At 44.6% G+C, this 24,126-nt stretch overlaps 1 protein-coding gene across 1 annotated transcript in view; it reads left to right on the top strand.

Moving 5' to 3' along the window:
- FHIT (fragile histidine triad diadenosine triphosphatase) overlaps positions 1-24,126 on the top strand; it is a 613,325-nt gene that overhangs the window by 510,631 nt on the left and 78,568 nt on the right. Inside the window, exon 7 of the mRNA XM_082487872.1 lies at positions 12,337-12,405. Coding sequence (XP_082343998.1) covers positions 12,337-12,405 — 69 coding nt within the window. The remainder of the gene's footprint in view (positions 1-12,336; positions 12,406-24,126) is intronic.

The following is a 24,126-nucleotide window of genomic DNA, read 5'->3' as shown; positions in this document are numbered from 1 at the left end:
CCAGTGGAAGCAATTGGATCAACTCAGTTAGTGCAAGGGATTAAACGAAGCCAGATGCTGTCTTGATGGACAAGCATAAGGCGAAGTTGGAAACTGGGCCTTTTGGGGAAATTGAAAGCAGTTTAGTTCAGGTTCAGCTTAGAGGGCTGAGAAAGAAATTGTCTGTTAGTCTCAAACCAGGCTGACAGTGCACCCACACCGAGCTCGCAGATGCCCTGTGCCCGCCAGGCAGAGCCGCGCGTTAGCCTGCCGGCGACGCAGGGCACGTGCTCCCTCACGCTTCCCTGTGCTCCCCCGCGCTTCCCTGCGCAGCCTCGCACTTCCCCAAACTTCCCCACGCTCCCCTGCGCAGCCTCGCGCTCCCCCGCGCAGCGGCACAAGCAGCGACCCAGAGGTCACTGAGGCGCCTCCCCTGAGAGCAGCTCTCTGACTGGCACGAACGGGGCCCGTTTGTACCGTGTGAGGTCTGTCCAGCCCGACGCAGACCCGGCGGGCTGCTGTTTGCTCCTCAGCTCTCCGGCTCTGGGCTGGAGGGCGAAGTAGGGGCGGGATTCGGTCACCTGAGCGACCCCTCGGCCGGCACTTCTGGACAACACATTGCACCGGGTTTAGGCCGACGGAATCCTTTCCCCGGCCCCGCGAGGAAGGGGAGAGGGGGAGGCGGGTTGTGAGCCTGAGTCAGAAGCTGCCCTCCGCCCGGGGCCTGGGGCAGCGGATCAGCCCGTCGAGGCTGACGGTGGAACTGTGCTGTAGCCCTGCACAGGTAACCTTTGTGTTCAGCGCACACCCAGGTTGCTCTGCTGGTCTTTTCCTAGCCCAAAGGGAGGAAACACACACTAGTAGCGACTCCAGCTCCTTCTGAACAGAGCCGCTGGTGAACCGTGACAGCTGCGGTTAAGGCCCAGTGTGAAGCCCTGCATGAAGTTACGCTGTTTAAAATCAGTTGAATTCTTCACTACTAAATATTTCCTGGAAGCACTTCTGTCCTTCTTTCTTTTGTTTTCTGAGCACTTTTGATATTGCCAAGGTGTTTAGCTGCAAACATGGAAGGCCACGCAAATAAGACCAAGCCAGCTGCACAGATTTTGCACACTTTAATTAAGTTGTAGGGCTTCAAATGAATTTGGCTCCAGTTTCTGACGCTTCCATGCCCTGTATTCTGTTCCAGTGTGGATGGTAAATCGTGCAGAAATGGAGCGTGACCTAACTTTCACGTCAGTTGATCTGGCAGTAGCTGTTTTTGTGTAACTAATTTAAAAAGATTGATTGTTGGTTAATTACATTAATGAACTGAACCAACATGGGCACAGACCAGAGCGCAGCAGTCTCCTAAACAGTCATTAAGAATAGACATCTATCTTTTCACCTGCTTGTACAGCCTCCTGTTGGGTGGCAGAGTGCGAGGGATCATATTCTGAAGGTTAAACGACTTAGGGACGTAATCACAAACTGTTCACCTCTGCCACCCTTCTGCCCATATGGTCCGGGTAGTCACAGTCAAAGGCCGTTTGGACCAACTGTCTGTTGAAAGGTCTCCAGGACAGCAAGTCTGGTGGTTTCAGCTGGGTTCCTGGCAAACGCCAGCGTGCATTACAAATCCACCAAAGTTCCCTGGTTGAAAGGATTTTGTGGATTTAAACAACTTTGAAAGGACTCCTTTCCCAATTAGGGTAATTCATGCTTATCAAGGTGAAAGTGTACTAAGAATAGTTCACTCTTCTCTCTAGCCGGCTCATGAATATGAAGAAAGACTGAATCAATAATACATTTCTGTAATTAAATTGGTAAGTTAAAAAGATCGAGTTCTTGTTTTAGCAAACAGTCAGTGGAAGATGCGTTTCTGCGTGTGTATCCGTGTTGGCCTCGTAGCCATTCGCTGCGCTGGGGTGGGAGGTGCGCAGATGTTGCACGCCACGCGAGGGCTTACAAAAGCAGTACTTAAAGAGGTTAAAAAATGTTTGAGATGGAGACATTGGTACCTTTTCCAACCTGATTTCAAACTATTGCACAGTGAATAAAGGCAATGGAATGCATTTTCTTTTGTTTGAAGTTTGGGGAAATACTTTTGTATACCCGTTGCCGTTATTAGCAGATGCGCTTCCAGATTTCTACAGGTCATGAAGGACTTAACCTGAAGTTAGTTAGTAAGAGTGTTGCCACTGGCTTGAGCAGAGAGGGGACTAACCCAGGGCTGCATATTATGAAAGATGGCAGGAAAAATCCTTGTTACTTGGGAAATCAAGAATGAAAGTACTTTTGCACTGGTAGCCTGGGAGAAGTTCTTAGCTTGTATAGGTTTTTGTCAAAATATTCAAAGGTGACTTGTGTTGGTGCTGGTACCACGGTATTCTGCAAGGCCTGATCCAATGGCTGCTGAGACCGAGGAGTCGTTACGGGCATTTCAGTCACCTTTGGGTGGTGGTGTAGGTGACGGATGAAGTTTGATTTTCAAGGAGGCTGTTTACTTCCACAAAACCATTTTGTATCCCAAATTCAACAGTGTGTGGGGGAAGTAAGTCAGAGAAAAGTGGGATTGACCAGCAGTCGTATAGTCCCTGCCAAAAATCTGCTGTCTTGATTCTCAGCTCCCTCACTGGATATGCCGTTGAAATGGTTTGAGGAGACCTACTCCTGTGGGCTGCTTGGAGGCTGGTGGTGCTTCCCCCTTGTCCCAGAGTCTTGGTGGACTCTTGAGGGGTGGACAGATGAGCGGCTGCGTAAGGGATTTCAGGCGTTGGTTCTCGGCAGTTTAAAAATACTTTAAATGTGAGGTGAAGAAGTTGTGGAATGACACATATGCAAATGGTATTAAATTATGGTTTTATCTAAGATCTTCTGTTTCAAGCTAATTGAAAGACAGAGGCCAGTGCTGCAGGAGGAATAAATGAAAAGAAAACTATACTGAAACATAAAAGTGTTTCTGATCAAGTAAAATTCTGTTTCTGTTGAATGTTTTATTTTGTTCCAGTCACATAAATTACCATCTTTGAAACACTAAAACTCCCACAATCAGCTTTTTATAACAGAAAATAATTTACATTTAAAAGCTTTAACTGAAGCAGCTAAACCTTAGAGATGAATGTGCATATTTGGCAATAAAACGGGAAAACAGCTCGTGTTTTGGAACCCATGGCTGCTATATATAATTTTGATATTATAAATAACTAAATACAGTCTAGTGAGTGCTATAGGTACGCACAGAGATATTTGCTAGTTCTTGGGAAATGTATCCCTAAAGGTATGAAATGCCTCAGGACTGACACGGTGCCTCGGAAATCTCCCTGAACACTGGTAGATGCTGCCACGGAAGGCACCGTGGCTTGAATGCATTTCGTCCTCCGCAGAAAGTCATAAGGCTCGGTCACACTGCCGTCATCAGAAACCTTTTCTTTCTCCTTGTGGTAGCACCTCTCTTCCATCTTTAACTAATAAAGAGGAGGCAGGAAGAGTATTTTAATTCTGCGGGAACCTTGTCATCGTCCTAGAACAAGTTGCAACAGTTGTCTAAAAGGCAATAACCACAAAAATTAGAAATAATGATTTCCCTTTCAGAATAAGAGTAACTGGTATGTAAGGCTTGCCGCCCCCCTGCCACATCCATTCCTGATTTATCTTCTCTCGTTTTCCGCCAACTTCCCTACCCCCGCCTCGAAGGGGGAGTGGGCCATTGCTGCCGTAACGCGCTCATTCCCTGCTAGGGGAGAGAAGATATATTTCAGTTTTGTGCTCTCCTCAAATGTGCTCAGACACATGGAAGAAATATCTTACAGTTGTTTGTATCCTTGCGGACACCCCAGAGAATTGAAAACCCTCTGTATTCCCTCGACCCCAGTGCACTTTATATCTCAGCTGGGGTGCCCAGCCCTGCTGCTATTGGAGTCAGCGAGAAAATGGGTGGAGGTTTCAGCAAAATGGGGACGAGACCCTGGGTGTTAATCGTGGGGCTGTAGGGCCCACGTTGTGGGAGAAGCAGTACACAACTTCATGCGTAACAGTACTCTGTCCCCTCCGAGGGAGGTGGACCTTTCCTAACATCTCCGAGATTTGCCCCGGGGGGGTGGGGTGGTGGTGATCCTTACTCTTATGAATATCACAAAGTAAATTAGCATTATATTGCCCTTCATATCGGACCTTTTAGGGGTCTCCCATCCTTTTCATCCTTTTCATTTAGACTGGGTCTCTGAGGGAGAAACCCGGTAATAACACACTGGTGTGACAATTAGTGAGCACATTCTACATAATTGCAACGTTAGCATCTCAGGGGGGAAATGAAAGCCTGTGCTGTCCCTTTAACGGGACAATTTGATAATCCTCTTAGCGTTTTCTCTTTTGGCTGATAATATTTCACAGAATTTTACTTTGTAAAATATTCCTAAAGGGAGGCTTAAGCAATAATGCACAGATTATGGAAATGACTCTCATTAAGTATAGGGAGAGACTTCGGCAAAGCCATGAACTGCTTCGAAACATGTAACCCCCATTAGGAGCTTCATTTAAATGTTTATTCACAGAGCAGTAAATGTTTATTATAGAACATTTTATTGAAACATAAATTAAGGAACCCTAATTATACGTATCACAAGTGTTAAAACAATATGCATTTATCAAGACTTAACTAAAGATCAGAGGTGAGGGGAAATGCAATTGCGCTCTCATTTGCATCTCAGCAACACCAAATTTGCACTAAAACACCTGAGCAAAGTCACCCTGAGGGAAGGCAAAGCCCAGGACCCCAAGGCAGGTGCTCCCCAGCTGGCCCTAATCCTGCACCGCCTTCCCGAGCAGCTTCGGAGGCACCTTCGCTGGTTTGTGCATCAGCCTTACCGCCTGTAAAGTGGAAATGATGCTTTATGCAGGGGCTGCCAGGGTTTAGGGTTGTTCTTGCAGTTCTTCGGTATTCGAGGGTTAGGAAAAGCGGTACAGGTCTCTCAGTGTTCTGACTGTAGTGCTGCTGACATGTAATCCAGGAAACATGGCGTAGCAGTTTCCCCATCAGGGTCCTTGGTTGGACCAAGGACGTGTTCTTCCTATTGATCCACACAGAATAAAGGCTGATGCTCCTGCTGGTCTGCCCGTCCCGTCTGCTGTGGGTACGGGGGAGGTGATAGGCACTGAATAGTGGCAGATGAGAGGAGCTGGTGACGGTTCTTGGCCTGACCTTCCTACCATCATGTGTCGACCCTCATTCCTAGAGTTGTGGACCAGGTTAGAGGTCAGGAAATACCACTTCAGAAACACCATCCCGCCCTCATTTCCATTTAGTTTATTCATTTGCTGCCTTTCAGAGGATCTCGTAGGAGATGTCCAAATTACATTTGGATCACCACTTCCAATGAACAGGTTAATTACCCTCATTATTGTGCCAGTTTTCTTGGGTTTGGGGCTGGGGGAGAGGAGTTGGCAGTTTTCTTGCAAATGCTAAAGTTGCCTTCAGCTGTGGAAGTTATAACTGCGGATCTCAGGTGGGTTTAAAATCTTTCTATGCATATTTTCATTAGGTCTATAGGTCTCTTTTCCAGCTCATCCACAGCTCATTTCTTTAAAACGTTATAGCAGTTGACAGATACATTATTTATTGAGGATGCTGAATCTGCACATTTCTCAATCTACGTATTTGAAGGTGTACTCTGCTGCAAGTCCCCCACTTGGTTTGGTTTCTGATATATTTGCAAATTCTCTCCATTTTGTTGCTTTACCAAGTACACGTCCTCTGTGCTGACCAAGTATCTTGATAGTTGCTCTTCCAGAGGCAAGTCCACGGCATAAACGTTGGTAGGGATCATTGCGAAGCTTTCCATTTTCTCTCCTAAGGGCATGTGTACGGTGCAGCGCCATGCAGAGGTACACAAGCGGCCCCTGAAAGGGTCCTCACGCTGCAGCTTGGTAGCATCTGGGCAGCCTGTGCCGCCTTCTCTCCCGGGACTTGTTCCCCTGTCTCTTCAGGTTTCTCTCTTTGCACCCTCTTTCTGCACAATGTTTTTGATTCACAAAACTTCCACCACCGTCTGCGGTCTGTTGGTAGCTCGCACCCTTCCTGTTCTCTGGTGGCTCTTCTAGTCCAGTCCCTCCTGCGTCTGCTGGTTCCTCTGCTGTCATCCTGCGCTTCCTGAGGCAGACATGGATTTCCCTGTCCTTCCCCTTCCAAAGCACTGTCCCCCCGTACTGCTCTCGAGTCTGGCAGTCAGTGCCACCCCTTTCTGTCCGTATCGCATCCTTATGTTTCCCATGATGGAAGAAAAGCAAGCTTTGGGTTTGTGTTTTAATACACCAGAGCCAAAGAAGAGGTGTTAGAAGAGCGTGCTAGTCTGCGCAGCCTTCCTGGGTTTGGAGCAACCTTACCGCCGCAATGCCAGAGCTGCCGTCTGGGGGGGAGACACCGCGTATCTGCATCTGTACAGCCTCGTGCATGAGGCTTTAGTGAAGCTGTAAAGGAAAACGCTGATTCCTAGAAATGGGGCATTTTTGTAGGAAAGAAATCGTTTCCAGTAGTTTCCTGTCATGTTTTAGTATTTTATAAAAATTAGGTCTTTTAAAGTGGTCTTACTTTGTGTCATTTATAACTGCTGAAAATGTTACAAAAAATATATTAATGTTGGCAACAATTTTGAAGGCTGTGAAGACTGAGTATTTTAATTGGCCGAAGCTCTTTCTTTCCCTAATGTTGGACATGACTCTTTTTATTCTTTTATTTGTTTCTTCATTCCGACCCAATTCAGGACTAGGAAAAATGTCAAGAACTCATAAATACGCACTGAACAGCAATTGCTTTCCCATGAAGATGTCTGTGCCAGGGCCTGCAAGTCAAGGGCCCTAGAAATTGGCTTTCGATGCCTAGAAAGAGCGATTGTACCGAGTCTGCTAGGGTCTGGGTAATGCGATGTATCTTCAGGGACAGCAGAGGGAGTGCTTTCTGTTAATGAGCTATGGATATACAGGCAGGGCTTTCCGCGGAATAATTGTGTAACAGGGATAATTGAGCAGTTAATCAAGAATAGCAAACAAGGGCTCCATGGAAGCCCAGTTTACAGAGAGGACAAAATTGCCCTATTTTTCATGTGGCTATCTCACTATTACGGTTGATTTTCTTTATCACCCTCTAACAGTCTTACTTGGAGAATGGTTATTAGTTTGGAATTTCTACAGTTAATCTGGTAGTTTAGAAGAAGCATTATCACAGCCTCCCGTAAGAAGCCCATGTCTCTGTAGGGACATGGGGGGACTTCGTAGCAAACAAGTTGTTATCTGCAAACCACCATCCTTTTTCCCAGCGAACCGGCTGACGGGGTCTCCTGGCCAGCAAGTCTTGCCGCTTGCAGCCGCTAATGCCCTTCCTGCCCTTCCTTCTGCCTGAGCATGACAGTGGCGGGGACATTGGGGTTTATTCTTCCTGGCCCTGCTGTCCCGCCGTGCCCCACGTCACAGCCTTTCCTGATCTTGCTGCGCCACGAGGCCGTGGAAGCCCACGGCTGCAAAGCTTTCTCTCTGTGGAAGGAATGAACGGTAACACGGGAAAGGATTAAGCTGCTGAAAGGCATCTGCTTTTGCTGCGTGAAGGCACAGCTCAACCACGTACTGCTTTTGCAGGTGTGGGGGCAACAGACCCTTCCTCGGCCAACTTCTTGGCAGTCTGCCTGTCCTCAAGGGTGCGTGACCCATTGCCAGTTTTTATGTATTCATCCTATAGCAACGTTTATTGCTAATAGGCCCTGGGTGCGTGCTGAGGAGCTCTCATGCAGGCTGTCATCTCCCTTTCTGCTGGAAGCTGAGCTTTGTTGCTCTGCTAACCAGCACAGCAGCTGAGCGAACACAACATAATGTTCATGAATTATTGCAGGCAACGTCCATGTCCTCCCCAGTGGTGTGTGGCAGGGTCATCTGCTCTTCACTGTTCTGGTCTACCCGGGAAATCTCTTTCAGTGTCTATTTTTGCCTAGTATTTTTTGCTTTACATCCAGCGCAGTGGTGACACATTGGTTATTCGACCATAATTCAGTATATAAAAACAGCCGTAACCAGGAACATTGCTTTCTGTGTGGCCTTGAGTGCTGAAGCAAAACTCACCTGACCCGAATGGATGTTTTTCCAACAAAACAGGCTCCAGTTTTTATTTTGGCTGAGGCTCGGCGAGCGTTTTGCAGTCCTGGTTCACTGGAAATCAACTTCAGATGTATAATCCCACAAATGCCTGTGCTGCTGCCAGATTTCAGCAGTGGTGGGATGAGCGCACTCCGGAGTGCCCACTGGCAACCCCGTGCTCCCAGTCACGCTGGGAACGCCGCAGGGCTCAAGTGGACAATCCCCTCGCTGTGGTGGGAGGTCAGAGATGACACATGCTGGCTCTGGCTCACAGTTTCCCCTTGGCACTACAGATTTGTTCGTTGCAGTATGTTTCCTAATTCTCTGGCCATTTGGGGTTTAAAGGTCTTGAAAAAAGTCGAACAATTTTTTAATTAGTCATTCTAATATTTTTTTAATTTTGAAGTTCCTATGAAATTCAGCTCCTACAGCCTCCTTCCAGCTGCTGCAGCCCCGGACATCCCTGGCAGGAAACCTCGTCCCCCGTATCAGAAGCAACCGGTGGGGCTCAGTCATCTTTGACCCACACGGTGTCCCCACTTGGGGGCATATTGCTGTGTCCCCACGTTGTCATACCCAGTGTGCCCATCTCCTGCAATCGCCCGCAGCTTTCTCCATCAGTGTCTGCCGAGAAGAGGGAGCGGTAGCTAGCACGCTAAGCAATGCAAGCCTGTGTCTGCATTTTTCCTACCCTGATACGGGTGGTATTGATCGATCCATTAATGTAAATGTCTTGGCTGTTGTATGTTGCTTTTCTTGCTTATTAATCAAAATAATGCAAAATGAGGGGAAAGCAATTTTTTTTTAGGAAAAAAAAAAAACAACGAAATAAAATACAATCAACAGTGATTGAATACAGCCTGCTGGAATGTGATGGGGCTGTCTGCCACCCACCAGACATGAGGATACCCACAATAAGTGGGGGAAACGCTTTATTTTGACATTTTGTATACACAATGTTTGGACTTTTTGTCTCCAAGCAGTGTTTTGAGGGAAGATTTGCCTAAATCTGTTTGTCTGGTTAAAAAAAAAGGCAGCCAAATGTTTTGTTTGTATCTACTGACACATTTCAGTCAACTGCAAATGTCTTTTTTGGGCATGCAGGTTTTTGTTTTGCCTGGAAAACAAAATGGATTGAAGTAACTTTAATTTGTGGGCGGCTTGAAGTTATTTCTGTTGCCTCCGGTTTGGGAGACCTCCCTGTAGCCATCAGCGGATGCAAAACACCCAGACATATACATAATATCTGGGATGCAAGTACTCCCACCGAACCAATTCATGGTTTGGACATTGAACTAGCGCTTAAGTGCCTTGGTGGATTAGGCTTTAGCAATAACAAAGAGTCCTAAGGAGCAAAAATGATCAATTAAAGAACTCCTAATATGTCAAAATATCAGCGTTCCTGAATCAGGAAGGCCAGAAGCTGAAAGGCAGATTAGAGGAGGTGTGAAATCCCCTTGTTGGGTGTTTCTCAGTACGTGGTAGCCACTGCTCTCTTCTGCTTGTATTTCCCTGTGGGTTTTTGGTAAAGCTGAAGAGATGGAAACTACTTGAGCCGCTATTGCTGCTCCTATTTGTTTCTATTACACAAACAGTAGGGAGAATCCATATTTTTATTTATGAACCATGCACAGAATTTAAAAAATAAAATAAAATTAGGATGTCTGGAAAAAATTAATCTCTTTTAAATAGATTTTAGCTACCTCAAACCTTTGAAATACTCTTTTGTTTTCTGTTACGGTTGATGGATTTTGCTGTGCAGCCTGGCACTGTGTAAGAACGTAATGCATGTAATAAAGGTGACTAACCCCTGAGAGTGTCCCCACTGGTGCCAGCTCGCCCATATGCTGTCATAAACACTTTCTCTTCCTTTTTCCATGCTGATTGCAAGAGCCCATTTTGGGTAGGAGATCACGCTAGGCTCATTCGTTACCTGCTGTGCTGGTCTGTGGATCTGCGGCGCAGCGTCTCTGCCCCGAGCTTTGGACTACATCGCTGCAACAGACGTGTCTGTCGTGGGTATACAGGTCTTCTCCTGTGCACATCCCAGAACATTCTGCAGCAGAGAGAAAAATTACTCTTAAAGGCAGCTGAGCTTTTGGGGGATATGCTTGTCAATAGCTGATATTAGGCTGTATATCTATCATTAAGAGGAATTCCTGAAAATTTATATTTGTAGCAAAACCATCACTCCTTGTAGCAGAAGAGAAAGAAACTGTCTGGCACATTCTCTATTTTTATGAATAAATTTGAAATCTAATGAGAACTACAGGTGTGACACACTAGTGAAATTTTACGTTACCACTGCAAACTTTACTCTTCACTTTTATTTTTCTTGAAAGTCTGTCGTTGTACAAAAGCAAAATTTCAGGCCTAGGGCTACTGAAGACCATCTTTAAACTCGCCTTGTGATTTTGAGCAATACATCATGAAAGCGGTGATGTTCAGATGATACATTGCACTAATACATCACAAGAGCACTATCGCTCTCATGATATATTAGTATAATACACTATCAGAACACTATCACTGATGTATTACTCAAAGACACAGTTTTTAACCCTCAAGAATCATCCTCATCTCGAGGCTGAATACGCTGAGAGCCGTGTATAATGATAAGAACAAGCAATCGCATATTCGGTTTCTCTAGGGTAAGCTGAGAAAATAAGAGTGCTATTCGGAATATTTCATTAACTGAAACATCCCTGTGATTTCATTTTGTTCACTGAGCAGATGCTTTTATGGATTGAAGATAACACAATATAGGTGTGTTTGAATTTTCTTACAAATAGCCTAAGAAAATCTTTTTTGATTTTGGATTTCGTTATAGACTTGAGCCATGTTTTGAAAATGTTTCAATGAGGTGCATGAATTTCAGCTGATTTCCGCCTCATCAAATTGAGTCAGGTGCAAGCTATCTAAGTGTTTGGTGCTGTTTCTGATGCAGTCTTTTTTTTTTTTTTTTTTTTTTTTTTGAAAGGATTTAGGCACCATCTAAAGGGATCTGGAGATGCATAAATGTGATCTGTCACTCCAGTCTTTTGCTGCCTCTCCTCAGTGAGGTGTTGCGGTTTGTTTTTTTTCCTGAAGAATCATTCTCAGTTGTTTTAGGGTTTTGTTCCTCAAAATAGAGTGAAAGAGAAAGGGGAAAAGATAAAAGTATGCTTTGCAATTTTGTAGCTGCACTTGCTGCAGAAAAGCAGGTAGATGAGCTTTTGTTTGATTTCCTTAGTAGAGTTTGAGTCTTGAGAATCTTGAATTACCCCTCCTGTACGGTGTGATGAGACTGTCATAATCTCTTAACAGAAAAATAAAATGTAGTAACAATAAGAATACACATCAAGTTGGCAAGGTGGCAGGTCATATATTTGCTTTCTTGTCCATATTTTTGTTCCTTTTCCCCATATCTCATCAGCATTTGTGACAAAAATACACTGCCCTTCACCTCCATCCCACCCTGGGTAGCCCAAAGCTGCCTCTGCAGCTTATGGTCCTCAGCTCTGCTGCCCACCGAGCAATGGCCCGGCTGCCAGGAGAGCAGCGCTCGTGCTTCAGGCTCTGCAAAACTGGGCTCGTAATTCTCGTGCCTCGCAGGTTTGGGGCCACTTGCTGCACTGGAGCCAGTATCCCTGCAGGCGTGTGCCCCCAGCACGCATCGCATAGCTCTGGGGGCTTCAGGCTCTTATATTTGGGCTACACCCTCCTGGAAGGAAAAGCAAAACATCAAAGTCTTTTTAACCTCCCAAAATACGTTGCATTAGCCATACCGAAGAGCTTGTGCGCATCCTTTCCTGACAGCCCTTCTACCGGCATGGTCTCCATTCTGTGCCAGCAGTTCCTCTGCCCCCTGGCCCAGGGCTGCCCACGCCTGCTACAGCCACGTCCCATCACCGGCACCTTCTTATTCTTGTCGGGTTTGAAGTCATGACATGCAGCTCCGAGGTACATTGTCATTTCAAAGCTGTGGCTAAATTCGTCTCTGACCGACAACTATGAATAATTCCCCAGAGCCCCTAAACTTCCAGGCATTTCGCTCTGAAGCTCATATAATACAGCAGAGCTGCTCTCTCCTGTTTTTCATCTTTTATATTCTCCAAAGAGTCGAGATACATTAACCTGTTCTATAACTGTATTTTCCTCTGAAAATAATGCTGTGGGAGCCTATGCACGGTTACTCGTATGTGTGGAGAATAATGCTGATAATCCAGAAAAGAAAGTCACCAGCTTGATAGTCACCGTTATTTTGTCTCACGTTTTCAGCATGTTCATGTCCATGTCCTTCCAAGGAGAGCTGGAGACTTCAGCAGAAATGATGATGTCTACGAGGAGGTAAGGGTTGCACGCCGTTTCCTCTTCAGAGTTGATTTTGCTGTTAGAAAATCACGTTACAGGCCCTACCGGGGGTGGAGGTGGTTAATGGGACCTCTGCATCTTTAGAGGTTGCAAAGAGCCCGTGATAGCATCAAGCCCTCCGCTGGGATTTCCTGTGAGCTCTGGGTCAAGCTGTGGTCACTCAGGGTCCTGAGGGAGGATGCCGTTGACGTCTTCGGTACTTTGGTCCGTCTTCATGCACAGAGTGAGGTGACGTCTCTACCGATAGTTGTATTCTCTTATTATGAGAGCACAGAGAAAAAGCGTCAGCGCAGCGTTAGCCGGGCGTGCAGGGAGCGTGTCCTACACCGGCTGCTAGCCGGGGGTGCCAAACCTCCCCCTTCCAACAAGGGAAAACACAGGCGGCTGTTACAACTCAATCACAAATTGCCTTCCGGCCTGCTTTTTGTCAGGCCCTGCTCGGGCTCTGGACAAATCACGTTGTAGCCCCAAAGATAAAAATGAAAGAGCAGCTATGCATATAGATGTAACATATGCATGTGCGCAGATTGTACGGCAGAGCTGGGGACGTAAGCTGTTCCAGTGTGACTGAATTACTGGCTTTTGTTTAAATGAACAATTGTACAGGCATTAACAAAAAGTTTTCCCCAGCTTGACAGCTGTCACAGTGAGTTAATGGAAAAATCTCACTATTGTTGGATTTACGGACAGTTCTTCGTGGGTGTGGTAGGATCCTCTATCTCAAATATGACGTTTCCTTCTCTTTCTGAAAAGTAATTAATATAAACTTATTCAGTGCTACTGCAATACCATCTGCTTGAAGGAGAATTCATGACATATTATGCTTTTGTATTTTTTCCTTTGTGATATATACGTGATGACAACCCCCCACTTGCAAAAAAAATGATAGTGTACTTTAAAGTTTTCTAATGACTTAACTATGCAAAAGTAGCGAGAAAAGTTTATTATTGACCATTTACACAAAGTGTAGAGACTGAGAGCCCCACTAATAAGGGTGAAACCTTACGATGAGACTGCTGAGCAAGGAGATCAAAGGTAAATACATGATGGCCAGCTTACGTACTGCTGCAGTTAAGCGAGGCAACCTGGAAGTTAACAGTTTTTTCCTTTTCCAAAGTGTTAAGTGGTTTTAGATGCTGCACCAACCCACAAACTCTGTTTCTATTTTTGTTGTACTTGTAATGCCATTTTCGTTTTTAACACATTTATTTCTCCCTCGTTACATGTAAATACAAACAGACAAAACTCAATGAACTAGACTATACTTTTAGTGTTGTTAAGTGCAAAAGGGTGACAAATTGGTGAATACTATTTTTATCTTGTCATTTTCAGTTACAGCAATTGTAGGTGTTGCTTGAAGCAGACATAGGAAGCAAAAATATTTAGACACAGATGTGATAATATATCTTTTAACAGAGAATGTATAGCCTCAGAGTCTAACCAGCTATTCTTGAATACCACAGAGCTAACATATGCTTTTGTACAGACTGTAGCTGAACAAAGATGTTTTTTAGGATGCCAGAGAAAAAACCCATATTTGATGTTATAAAAAGTTTGATGCAAAGTTCTGTCGCTGGCTGGATTGGAGGATGGAGGGGCTTAAGCACAATGCTATGATAAATGGATACATCTATTTTTAAAAATACAAAATGGCCAACTTTTTGAAAATGCAGCCGATTTTGGCAATCATTTGGAGCTTGTGTCAGTAAGCAAAAATCTTTTGATATAAAGCATCTCTGTGTTGTACCAAGATGACGTATCCCTTTGTCCAGAGAAGATCTTTTAAAATATATAGGAAGATGCGTAGATCATAGAGGAGCAACAGACTGAAAATCTATGAGACAGAGTACCATTAGGTGAGATGGAGAGAGCTTTAAATCCATCGTCCATGAAATTTGTACTTAGGACAATCCAAAACCTGTTTATAAACGATTCTTCATTTCCATATATTTGAGTGATAGTTGGAGTTGATGTTTAGGCAGCGAAGACCACCTTCCAAAATCATCCCAAGAGCCTTTTCCTTGTCGTGTGAGACATGGAAGCTGATCAGACTCCCTTAAACAATTTGTGTAATTGTAAATCACACCCAGGCTAAATTTTGTGTATTGTGGTGCTTGGTTTAACTACCGCCGCTAAAGGCTTTACAGCTATTGTGGGTAATTTTCAGATTGTGTATCACAGCTCTGGTTCAGCACATCTATTGCAAACCCTTATCTATCTGTAAGTGCCTTTGAGCTCTCCAAGCTCGGCAGTTGTCATCTGTATATGCTCAGCAGATTGCTGACAAATCCCATTGCTCTGTGAGTGTTTGACAGGGAAAGGAATGCCCAGATGTTGAGACATCACTCCTCTTAGGAGACTTCTAGAGTTGAGACAGCTAGAAAGTACTTCCAGTCTTTTACCGAGTGCTTTATTTCTCCCATTTGGTTTGGGAGTGACCACTCATCTGACTGAAAAGACAGAAAAAAGCATATCAGGTTGATCCGTACTTAGTCTGTTTACTGGGCTCCGGTATCTTCAGGCTTTTGGCTCTGAAGCTCTGACATAGCTTCATCTAAAGCAGCTTTTATGTGTAAAGGGTATACTTAAAGTGAAAGTATATCTTTAGCACTTGGTTTTTAATAAGGTTGCTGATGGACACTAATGCCTGCTGGTTTCTGGATGTATATATTAGAACTTCAGTACTGGCACATTAATTGTAGAAGGGATAAAAGGGATAACACCCGTTCCACAGCGTCTTCTCCAAGGCATTTCTTGGTGGAATACGTCACTTAATATTTTAGGTTCCTGTACCTCAGTGCATATGAAAGAAGTCACTGCATGATTTTACAAAGATACAGGGAGAATGATTAATAATGAAAAAAAAATCTGCATTGAATGTTTTAGATGTAGTTCCTCTGCATCTTTGCGGGGCTGTTCCTTGGGAGGGTGTTTCCCAGGGAGCGTTAGCTAGCCGCCCTCTGGGCTCACAGCAGTGAAAAGCTAAAGGTATCATTTTTCAGTTCTTACATTTTCCTGCAATTATTCGAAACCTAATCCTGCAAGTGTGCACATGTCAGAGTTAAATTGGTCTTACAGTCTTTTTTAAAGGATCAGGCCCTTCGTATTTTACTGTTGCTGGATTATTTTTCTCATCTACATCTTGAGTAGTTCTTATTCATTGATTCAGTGTTTTTCTTGGACAGCAAAACTGTAGCAGCTTAATATTAGGAAAACTTTTAATCAGAATACCCCTTTATTCCTCTATGTTTTCTGTTTGGTTTGAAATAGATTAATATTTTTACATTTATTAATCAAGGAACTTAAAGGCCTTCCTACCACGGAGTTGCCTGCTTTGAAGTAGATGAGGTTTTTGCTATTGTAAGGGCACGTTCACAGTAACTGATAAGAATTTGGTATTAATGAACATCTTTACTGTAGAGTGGCACCCTGTGTTGTTGCAGTCAGCACAAGTACCGCAGAGTTGTTGGAGGTCGTCGTGTCCAAGGCGTTCAAGAACATTATCCTGAAATGTCTCAGCAGTTTCATACACTCAGCCGTCTGTGGCAGTCCTCAGTCAGCGCGTGGTTGCAAAGCCCGTAGCACAGCCTGTCCCTGGTCTCCACTGAGTGGTTAGCCATTACTGCAATATAAATGGCATTCATCATCCTTTAGGCTGGCAGGTAATAGCCATGCTGGGCCAGAGAGTGTGGGACTTTCTCAGAAAGGAAGACTGAATCAAAAGTCCACAATACCGCTGTTATGAGTACTGACCTCAATAAGTTAATTTTGAGGCTGACAGCCTCGGATGGGTGAGGGCAGCCTGGCCTCTCAGCGGAACCCTGAGCATCCCTGGTGTGCAGGGATGGGTTTCGTGGTTCTCTGTTCCTCCCCAAACCCTGTGTTTCGCTTGGTGGTTGCAGCCAAGTGGCGGATGCCACAGCGGTGCACATCCAGGGCGGTGCATGCAGGGCAAAGGGTCCCCATCCCCTCGCCAGCTTTGCTTTCATGCCCACCTCATTTTCTCAGCTGTCTTCAGTTCCCAACCCAGGCTGGAGAGCACTGAAAGTACCCTAAAAGGGGAAAGTGTGAATGAGAGAGGTTAACCTAAAGCCCTGTGTCTCCGTCCCTCGGCTGCCTGCCAGACCTGCGTCACGGACCTCTTGTAATGAGCCTGGCTGAAACTTCCTAATGTGAATTCTTCAGTAACATAGAGATTCTGTAAAACGCACAAGCCAGCAAAACAATTTGGTTCATGCTGTCCTCCTTCCCCTCTGGCATTCAGGCACGCAGCGAGAGAAGAGAGTCACTTAGGGAAAGGTATTTTGACGTAGTGATCTCATTCAGCACATTATGTTAAATCATTTCAGCAAGAATACCTATTAGTAATCATCCCCAATTCCAGGGAGGATGAAGGAGGCATTTTGGCATGTGACTCAAGAACCTGCTGGGCTGCTTCTTCAGGCTGGCAAAACAGGGGAACCATGGTGAATTGAGAAGTTTAGTCAAACAAGCCTGAAGTTTAATTCTCCGTGAGTGGCTTTGACTGTGACATGCCTTCGCTCCGACCTGCAGACAGCTTCTCGCCTGCTGCTGGGCACAGAGCCTGGTGGGGGGCTTGAAATGCGCACAGCTGCACTGAACTGTTTGGGCCGCTTCCTCCTTAAAGATAAGGTATATAATGAAAAGGTAAATAAGCCCTAATCCAGGTCCTGCTAGACAAAATGGAAAGATGCCCAACAGCTTCTGTGCGCGTTGGATTGAACTATTCATGAAAATTAATGGCATGCAGAGCTAATAGGCTGTTCCTTGGCCTCAGAATTATACTGCACCTTCTGGGAACATACTGCAGCCTGCTGGGAGATCAGCCTGCTGCATCTGAGCTCCCTTGGGGCCAGACTCTGCTTTCTTTGCGCCCTGCGTGGGTAAACCGGTGGAAAGGGAGGGAAACAGCACAGAATCTGAGTTGCTGCAGATTTTTTTAAGAAGCTCTGTTTTCCGCAGGTACAAGTCTATTTCCCTATCTTCTGATGCAGCAGCGAATAAATTTTTCCCAGTAGGCCGTGGATTTTATCCTGGTCTTGCCAGTGTTGCTCTTTCTGAGTGACAGAGCATCAGAGGAGGTTTCTGCTGGCCAAGGAGCATCAGCCGTTCCCAGTTGTCTCATGAGTCTTCTGATATTACAGCGACTCCAACAGGGCAGGACAGACTCACTGGGCGGGAATATTTCCAACGGAGAGCATTGCAGTAGAAGCTAAAACTGCGCAAATAATTATGTTTGGGGTTTGGTAGCTGAGTGACAAAAAGACATTTTGAGTTGACCTGAAACAATTTTCTTTTCCCATCAAACAAATTTCCTTTCTGAGTCAAACAGGATGATTTGTTTTCCGGACCATGATATTTTATCTGATTATGATTTGAACCCCCCTGGAGATTGCTGGCACCCCGTACAAGCTTCTTGCACGCGCCCAGCTTACTTAAGGCAAAACTGACAAATTTGTCAGTGGGGCCTAGAGGGAATACTGAGAGACATCCCAGCGTCACGTGTGTCTCCCTCCATGGAAACTAGTGTTTGTGGTATTTTCTGCCCTTCCCAACCCTGGGAGGCACTTCTTAATTTGATACCTGAAATCTCTGAGACCTTCCTGTGTGCTGCATACATTCCTGAACATATTTTGAGATAGCAGGGTCGCATCGTCAGATCTGATTAGCAGCCAAATGCACTGGTATTTTCCATCGCATCTAGGGGAGTGGAATCAGCTCAACTATAGGAACGAATTAGAAGGGTTCCCATGAAGGCAGCCACCCCTCATGATCACACACGTGCCCTTTACACCTCGACTTTGTCCGGAAGGTACTGTACATTTGGCATTTTACATAGCATCGTGTAGTCTCATTGCCCTCTAGCCTGGCTGTCTCTCTGCATTCCGTCACTGCTCGTGCTGCTTCTTACCCTTTCCTGCCTCGAGGTTTCTACAATCGTTTTCCTCATAGGTAAAAAATATCAGCTTCCAGAAATCACTTACGTTTAGTCTATAATATAGCAGAGACAAATTATTGTGACGATTACAAAAAATCTCTCGGCCCCTTCTGTAGGATGTTTACTGTGTTTAGCTCATGGTGTCTTTGCTCTTTGGTGTCTTTGATGGTAGTTCATTGGCAAGTGACTTAGTGACAAAGAGCCTCCAACCAATGACAAGTCGCTGATAAGGGGATTAAAGTGAACATGGTCTCTCAGGGCCGTTACTCTGTCAGTGCTCGGACTTGCTGAGCTGCTCAGGTGCTTCTTGTGTATTCCCAGTCCCCGAGGTAAAACTGTCTCCAGACCTCTGCTTATCCTTTGATGCGCAGTGTAAGCTGAATTCATGCTGGTGGGGAGAACATGCCCCATTAGTATCCTAGATACTCAGCTTTTTGGAACTGATGAGATGGAAAGTAAACAAGACTATCAGGGAGCTGGCATTTTCCAAAGAGAGATTTTTCTTCTCTCGACTGAAATGTTGCCATAAACTTAAAATGAAATGCTCCCTTGCATTCTATTGAAGCGTCGGGATGTGGGAGCAGTTAGTTGGTAACCCCCACCCCAAATCACACTGAAACCCGATGCACTGCATAACAGATGACGTCAGCAATTTGTTGTGCAAATGGCAAGAGCTTGGAGAGTCCCTTCTCAATTCCTGGGACTGGTTCTGATATGACCAGTAGCTCACAGCGATCCAACGCTCTGACCCCCACGCAGCTATGTAAAGATGCTACGGGTTTAGCTTGTGATCCCACAGGGAAAGAGCTCTTCGCACCCTGTAATTTGGGGCAGTTCCTTTATCTACCGCCTTGCAAATGTGGATCACAGTATTTTGGGAGATCAGCTTTGTCCCGTGGAGGTTCAAGTACCAGGTACCTGGGAAGTGAGCATCTCGTAGAAGACACCGTCTGAACTGGTTGTTGCTGGCAGTTTTGTTGGCTCACCTGGCACGGAATCAGCAGCTTCAGTGATTCAGATGCGATGCTATCTGTCACTTTCCAAATATGACTTTCGTAAATGAAGGTGGAGGTATACTAATGGAGCCAAGTGTTCTACCTGGTTGGGAAGTAAATAAAAGTCTGATGGGATGAGTTTACCAATATTGGCAAGGTCAAGTTAATTTATTTTTTGAGTCAAAAGAGTGAAAAAATATATAGATATGAGAAATAAGCTTTCCAGATATGTGCTTGTATTCAGGGTTTGTTCATTTTGTGGCAAAAAAAAAAGCACATGCTTTCTTTTTCACTTTTTCCTTTATATATTTGCCCACTGTTTTCCTTCTTTTTTTTATTTTTTTTTTCTTCTGGGGAAATAAAAGCGTAGAAAGAAGCTGAACTGAAAGAGAGTTAGAAAAAACTGCCAATAATCCTGAAATGGAAAATAGAGAACTGAATGTTTGTGGTTTTCAGAAACCAAAACGACATGCTCACAGTTTAAGTTGAAACAAAAATCGCCAGACCTCTTACTTAGGCACTTTTAAATATGAAATTTGATATTAAAATAATAGTGAAAATTATAAAGTCTGAAGACAAATGCTTCTTTTTAAAAAAACAGGTATTTATATATTTGCGTATTTATATTTATGGGCATACACTTTATGGGCTTACACTTACAGGCGTACCCGCCTGGACAGAGTGGAGGGCTCAGAAGCACATGGAGTATTTATTTTGGCCCCCTCTAAGATGAGGAAAAATGCTGCATTTTTACATTTTGTATTGTAGCATGCTAGAGCTGTGTGTTTGGGGTTTATTCATAAACTTAGTGTTCGTGCGAACTTGTGGACCTTCTGTTTTCCACAGAAACAAATTTTAAGGGAGGCTGTGGAGTCCCCTTCTCTGGAGATTGTCAAGACCCGCCTGGATGCAGTCCTGAGTGATGTGCTCTGGGCAGTCCTGCTTTGGCAGGGGAGTGGGGCTGGGTGATCTCTAGAGGTCCCTCCGTGATTCCGTGAAATGGGATTTGAGCATCTACATCTCTGAGCAAGAGCTGATGGTGTCATGCCTTTGCTCAGTATTCCTGCTACAACAATCATCAGTGAAACAGTTAACAACATTGAAATATAAATTGCCATCCTTGAGGCTCCAGAGTTAACACCTTTCTGTTACCAGCTCGCTGTGGTTTCACAGTTAACACCTCACCTCTTTCTGTAGAAGACAACACTTTACATTACAGCTTGCGGTCTGGCAAAAATGCTACAGAGTTTATCATAGGCAACTCTCGGTTTCATGCATTTAAAATAGTAGCTAAAAAATTCATTGCTTAAGATAGATCAGGCCCTGTTCTATACCATCATTGCCATATGTTAAGAAGGACTTAATGTGCATAAAAGGCGAAGGTACAAAATTATTTGAGGCTAAAGACTGCAGGAATACGGCTTCCCTTTCTAGAGGCCTTTGCGCAAAATTTTTTTCTTCTCTTTTGGGCCCCAGTGGTGCAAGCACGTGGGCCGGCTGGTGGGATGGCAAAGGCTCAGGTCTCCTGTGATTGAACCCATACGGTACCGGGGAGAAGGATGATGGTAAAATGAGTACAGAATGAGAGTGGACATTAGCTTTTGGTGCAATGTTTTTGGCATGAAGGCAGTCCAAAGAGACTGCAGACCTGTTCCCATACTGGGAAAGAACATGTTTATTTCAGTTTCAGAAAGGAGATTTTAACAAATCATTGCGGCAGAGTGAAAATTGAATTTGACAGAGTGTCAGGATAATTATATACAATTTGGTTTTGTTTAAATATGCTAAGCACCATTGTTTCTTTTCCATGTTAAGGATTGACTTGAGTGCTAGGTTGCAGCAGTTTTCCTTAATTGCTTTAATCCTTGGCCTTAGGAAAATGAATACTTTAAATTTACACTTGTTAAGTACACCGCTAATGAAGAAAAGGCTTTAGCAATCTTTGGCAGACCAAAACTATAGGTAGAAAAAAAAGAAAGGAAAAGGAGAGAGGGAGAAGCTAATCACCAAACCATTCTGTTAATGCTTATTTTAATCAGGCTGCCTGCCCTTCCTGGCAGACAGAGCCATTAGGCTGCAGAGGCAGGAGGCGAGCCATCACCGTCAAATGGCGCTGACGTTGAGAATTGGGCCCAGGAGTACAATTTGACTTGTCAGTTTATATAGACATAAAGCTTCATTGTTGTGCACAGACACAACTGGCTTTTTAAAAGTCTATTTTCCTCCTGATGATGTGAGAATCTGCTCCCCTCTCTCCTACTGTTCTCCAGCCCTCAAATTTATTAGATAGCGTTTATAACTCTGCACAGGGTTTACGTGGTGCCGCAGGGGCAGGTGGGCTTCGGCAGGGCCACCAGCAGACCACGGCGACCGCGCTTCCCGGCTTTGAAGCACAAGGCACCCGCGGGGTGGGGGGAGTGAAGAGCTTTAACTCCCACACTGGGTAATATCTCCTCGCAGGGAGCTTTAAAATGCTCATATCGCTGCAAAGTCTTCAGAATTGTTAATTCTCTTGGAATTAAGTGTGTGTTTTCAAACACACGGGATGCTCGAAAAGAGGAGAGCAGCAGTTTCCTTGGGAGGGGGGCAAAAATGAAACACCTCCAAAATTTAATTAATTACTGGAAAGGTATGATCTGTTTTCGAAACCAGCTTGTGTTGCTTTTTTCCGTGTATAGGAAACTCCAATCTTTCTGACAACTAACTTGTGTGCTAACAACTTCTTTTAGCTGAAAACGCCCCTCCCTGTTGCAGGGAGCCACTGAAAGGGTTTCAAGTAGCGCAGTGCAGCTTTTTCCCCCAATTTCAGCTTTTGCATTCTGCGAAATGGAGAAAGTGTTTATTGGTGCCCACACTGAGCAGCGGCATTTACTGCTTCAAGAAAAAGCAAGCTTTAAAATCCCACTTGACTGAGTTGCAACCTAATTATAGCTATCCGAGTGCAGGTATTCCAATAACCAGGAAAAGCAGGGAAATAAAGCAGCCTCTGTCCCACGTTGCCCGGAGAGTTGCAGTGTTTTGTATGGAGCTGGCAAAGAACTCCTTCCTTCATTTAATTGCAAAAACTCATCATGAGTTTATGGTAAACGTATAAGCAAATCCAACTAAACATTTGTATCTCCTTTTTGCCTCTGTAAATTACTTCTGTGGACTGGCAACTTGCTTCTAGGGATTGCAATCTCTGTGGAAGCGGGAAGGTATTGCAATAAATAGAGTTTTTAATGGAAGGCCTATTTTTAGATCTTTTTTCTTGAATGATCCCTTTTTTTCTTCCTTTTTTTTAAGGAAAAAGTCTATTCTTGTTCATTACATTAGTGTCTTTGAAGTGGCAAATGCATACAACTGCGAGATCAGGTACAGCATGGGAGTTATGCAGGGTTTTCTTCAGCTGAACCGTGCTTCTGAGCAGTAATTGAAATTACCTCCCCAGGAGAAGGGACTCTGCTCTCCTGATTTTTTTCTCAGTAAAATAGTTGCACTTAATGCATTTATGAGTAGAGTCTAAGTGCTCACATACTTTCTTCCTGTACTCCTGCCATTTCCGTGGCAGTCTTACTGAAGAAATAACAATACATAAAGCTGCCTAAACACTTAAGGTCTTAGGTGTCTGCTTCCACTGGCACTTTCAAATTTTGTATTTGAAGATAATTTCATTTCTCACTTTTACACCTGAAGTGTCTGGTTTTGGAGACCTCAGTGTATTACTTTTTTTTTCTTTTAACATATGTTAAGTTTCCTACCAGCTCTGTGAGTGCATTAAGTCATAGTACTTGCAGACGCGATGCAGAGAGGTGAAGGGACTTTGTGAAGTTATGGAGAGAGTCAGAGTGAAGCTGCTGAGTAGAGATACATCCATGAATCTCTGAACAAGCAAAAGGAGGGAGATGGATTGATCACCCATCTGCAGCTACATGGAGTAATCCAACACATGAAGTTCATGCTCCCTGTAGGAAATTGTGCCCCTAAGGCAGCCAATAGATCTGCTGGGATGGGCCTCCCGGCTTTGAGCAACGCTGAAAACTTGGATGACTCTAAAGAATTTTGCTTCGCCTTTTTCCTGGAGAATAATACTGCTGGCATTTACGAAGTTAGACTGTCACCGGCACTACGCTGGCTATGTTCAACTAAGGCCTGTGAGCTGTAGCAATTGCTGCTCTCTGAAGGTGGACACCTCAGGTATTTTAACAAGAGGTTTCATGTTCACCCACTCGTAGATAAGACTGGTTTTATTAGGTAGTGCTGGGGTTCTGCCTTCACTGGTGTGGTGTCTCCTAGTAAATGCTTAGGGGAAAAGTTATAAGAATGAACACATGTATGGAGTGTCCCAGCCTTTTTTGCTCCAGAAAGGCACATCTAGGGAGTCCTTTGCCATAAGTGGATTCTCAGGTGGAGTTTTCTAAAAAAAGATAAACAAAAGAGCCTGGGCTCTGCCTGCCATTGACTTTCAACAAGAGTCAGATGTCTAAATGCCTTAAAAACTTTTGAAAAGCCAACCCTTTATCCTTCTGTATTAGGTGGCGGTGAGCGGTATCGACACTCAGTAGGATGTTATTGGCATGTGATTTTCTCCTCTCATCTTGCACAGGGGCATGAGACGGAATTACTCTCCACTGTGTGCGAGCACAGGAGCTTTGGATTGATGGATGAGCACTTCGCATTTCTGGGTTGCTCTTGTGAACGTGTGCATAAGGAAAATAACAGTAAAACTAGGATAGTTCCCAGGTTAGATAACGTGGTCCGTTG

The sequence above is a fragment of the Vanellus vanellus genome, assembly GCF_965231255.1.
Source record: "Vanellus vanellus genome assembly, chromosome: 9".
In the NCBI taxonomy this organism is placed as follows: domain Eukaryota; kingdom Metazoa; phylum Chordata; class Aves; order Charadriiformes; family Charadriidae; genus Vanellus; species Vanellus vanellus.
The sequence above is the reverse complement of the archived record's forward strand: the minus strand, read 5'-3'. Positions and strand labels throughout refer to the sequence as shown.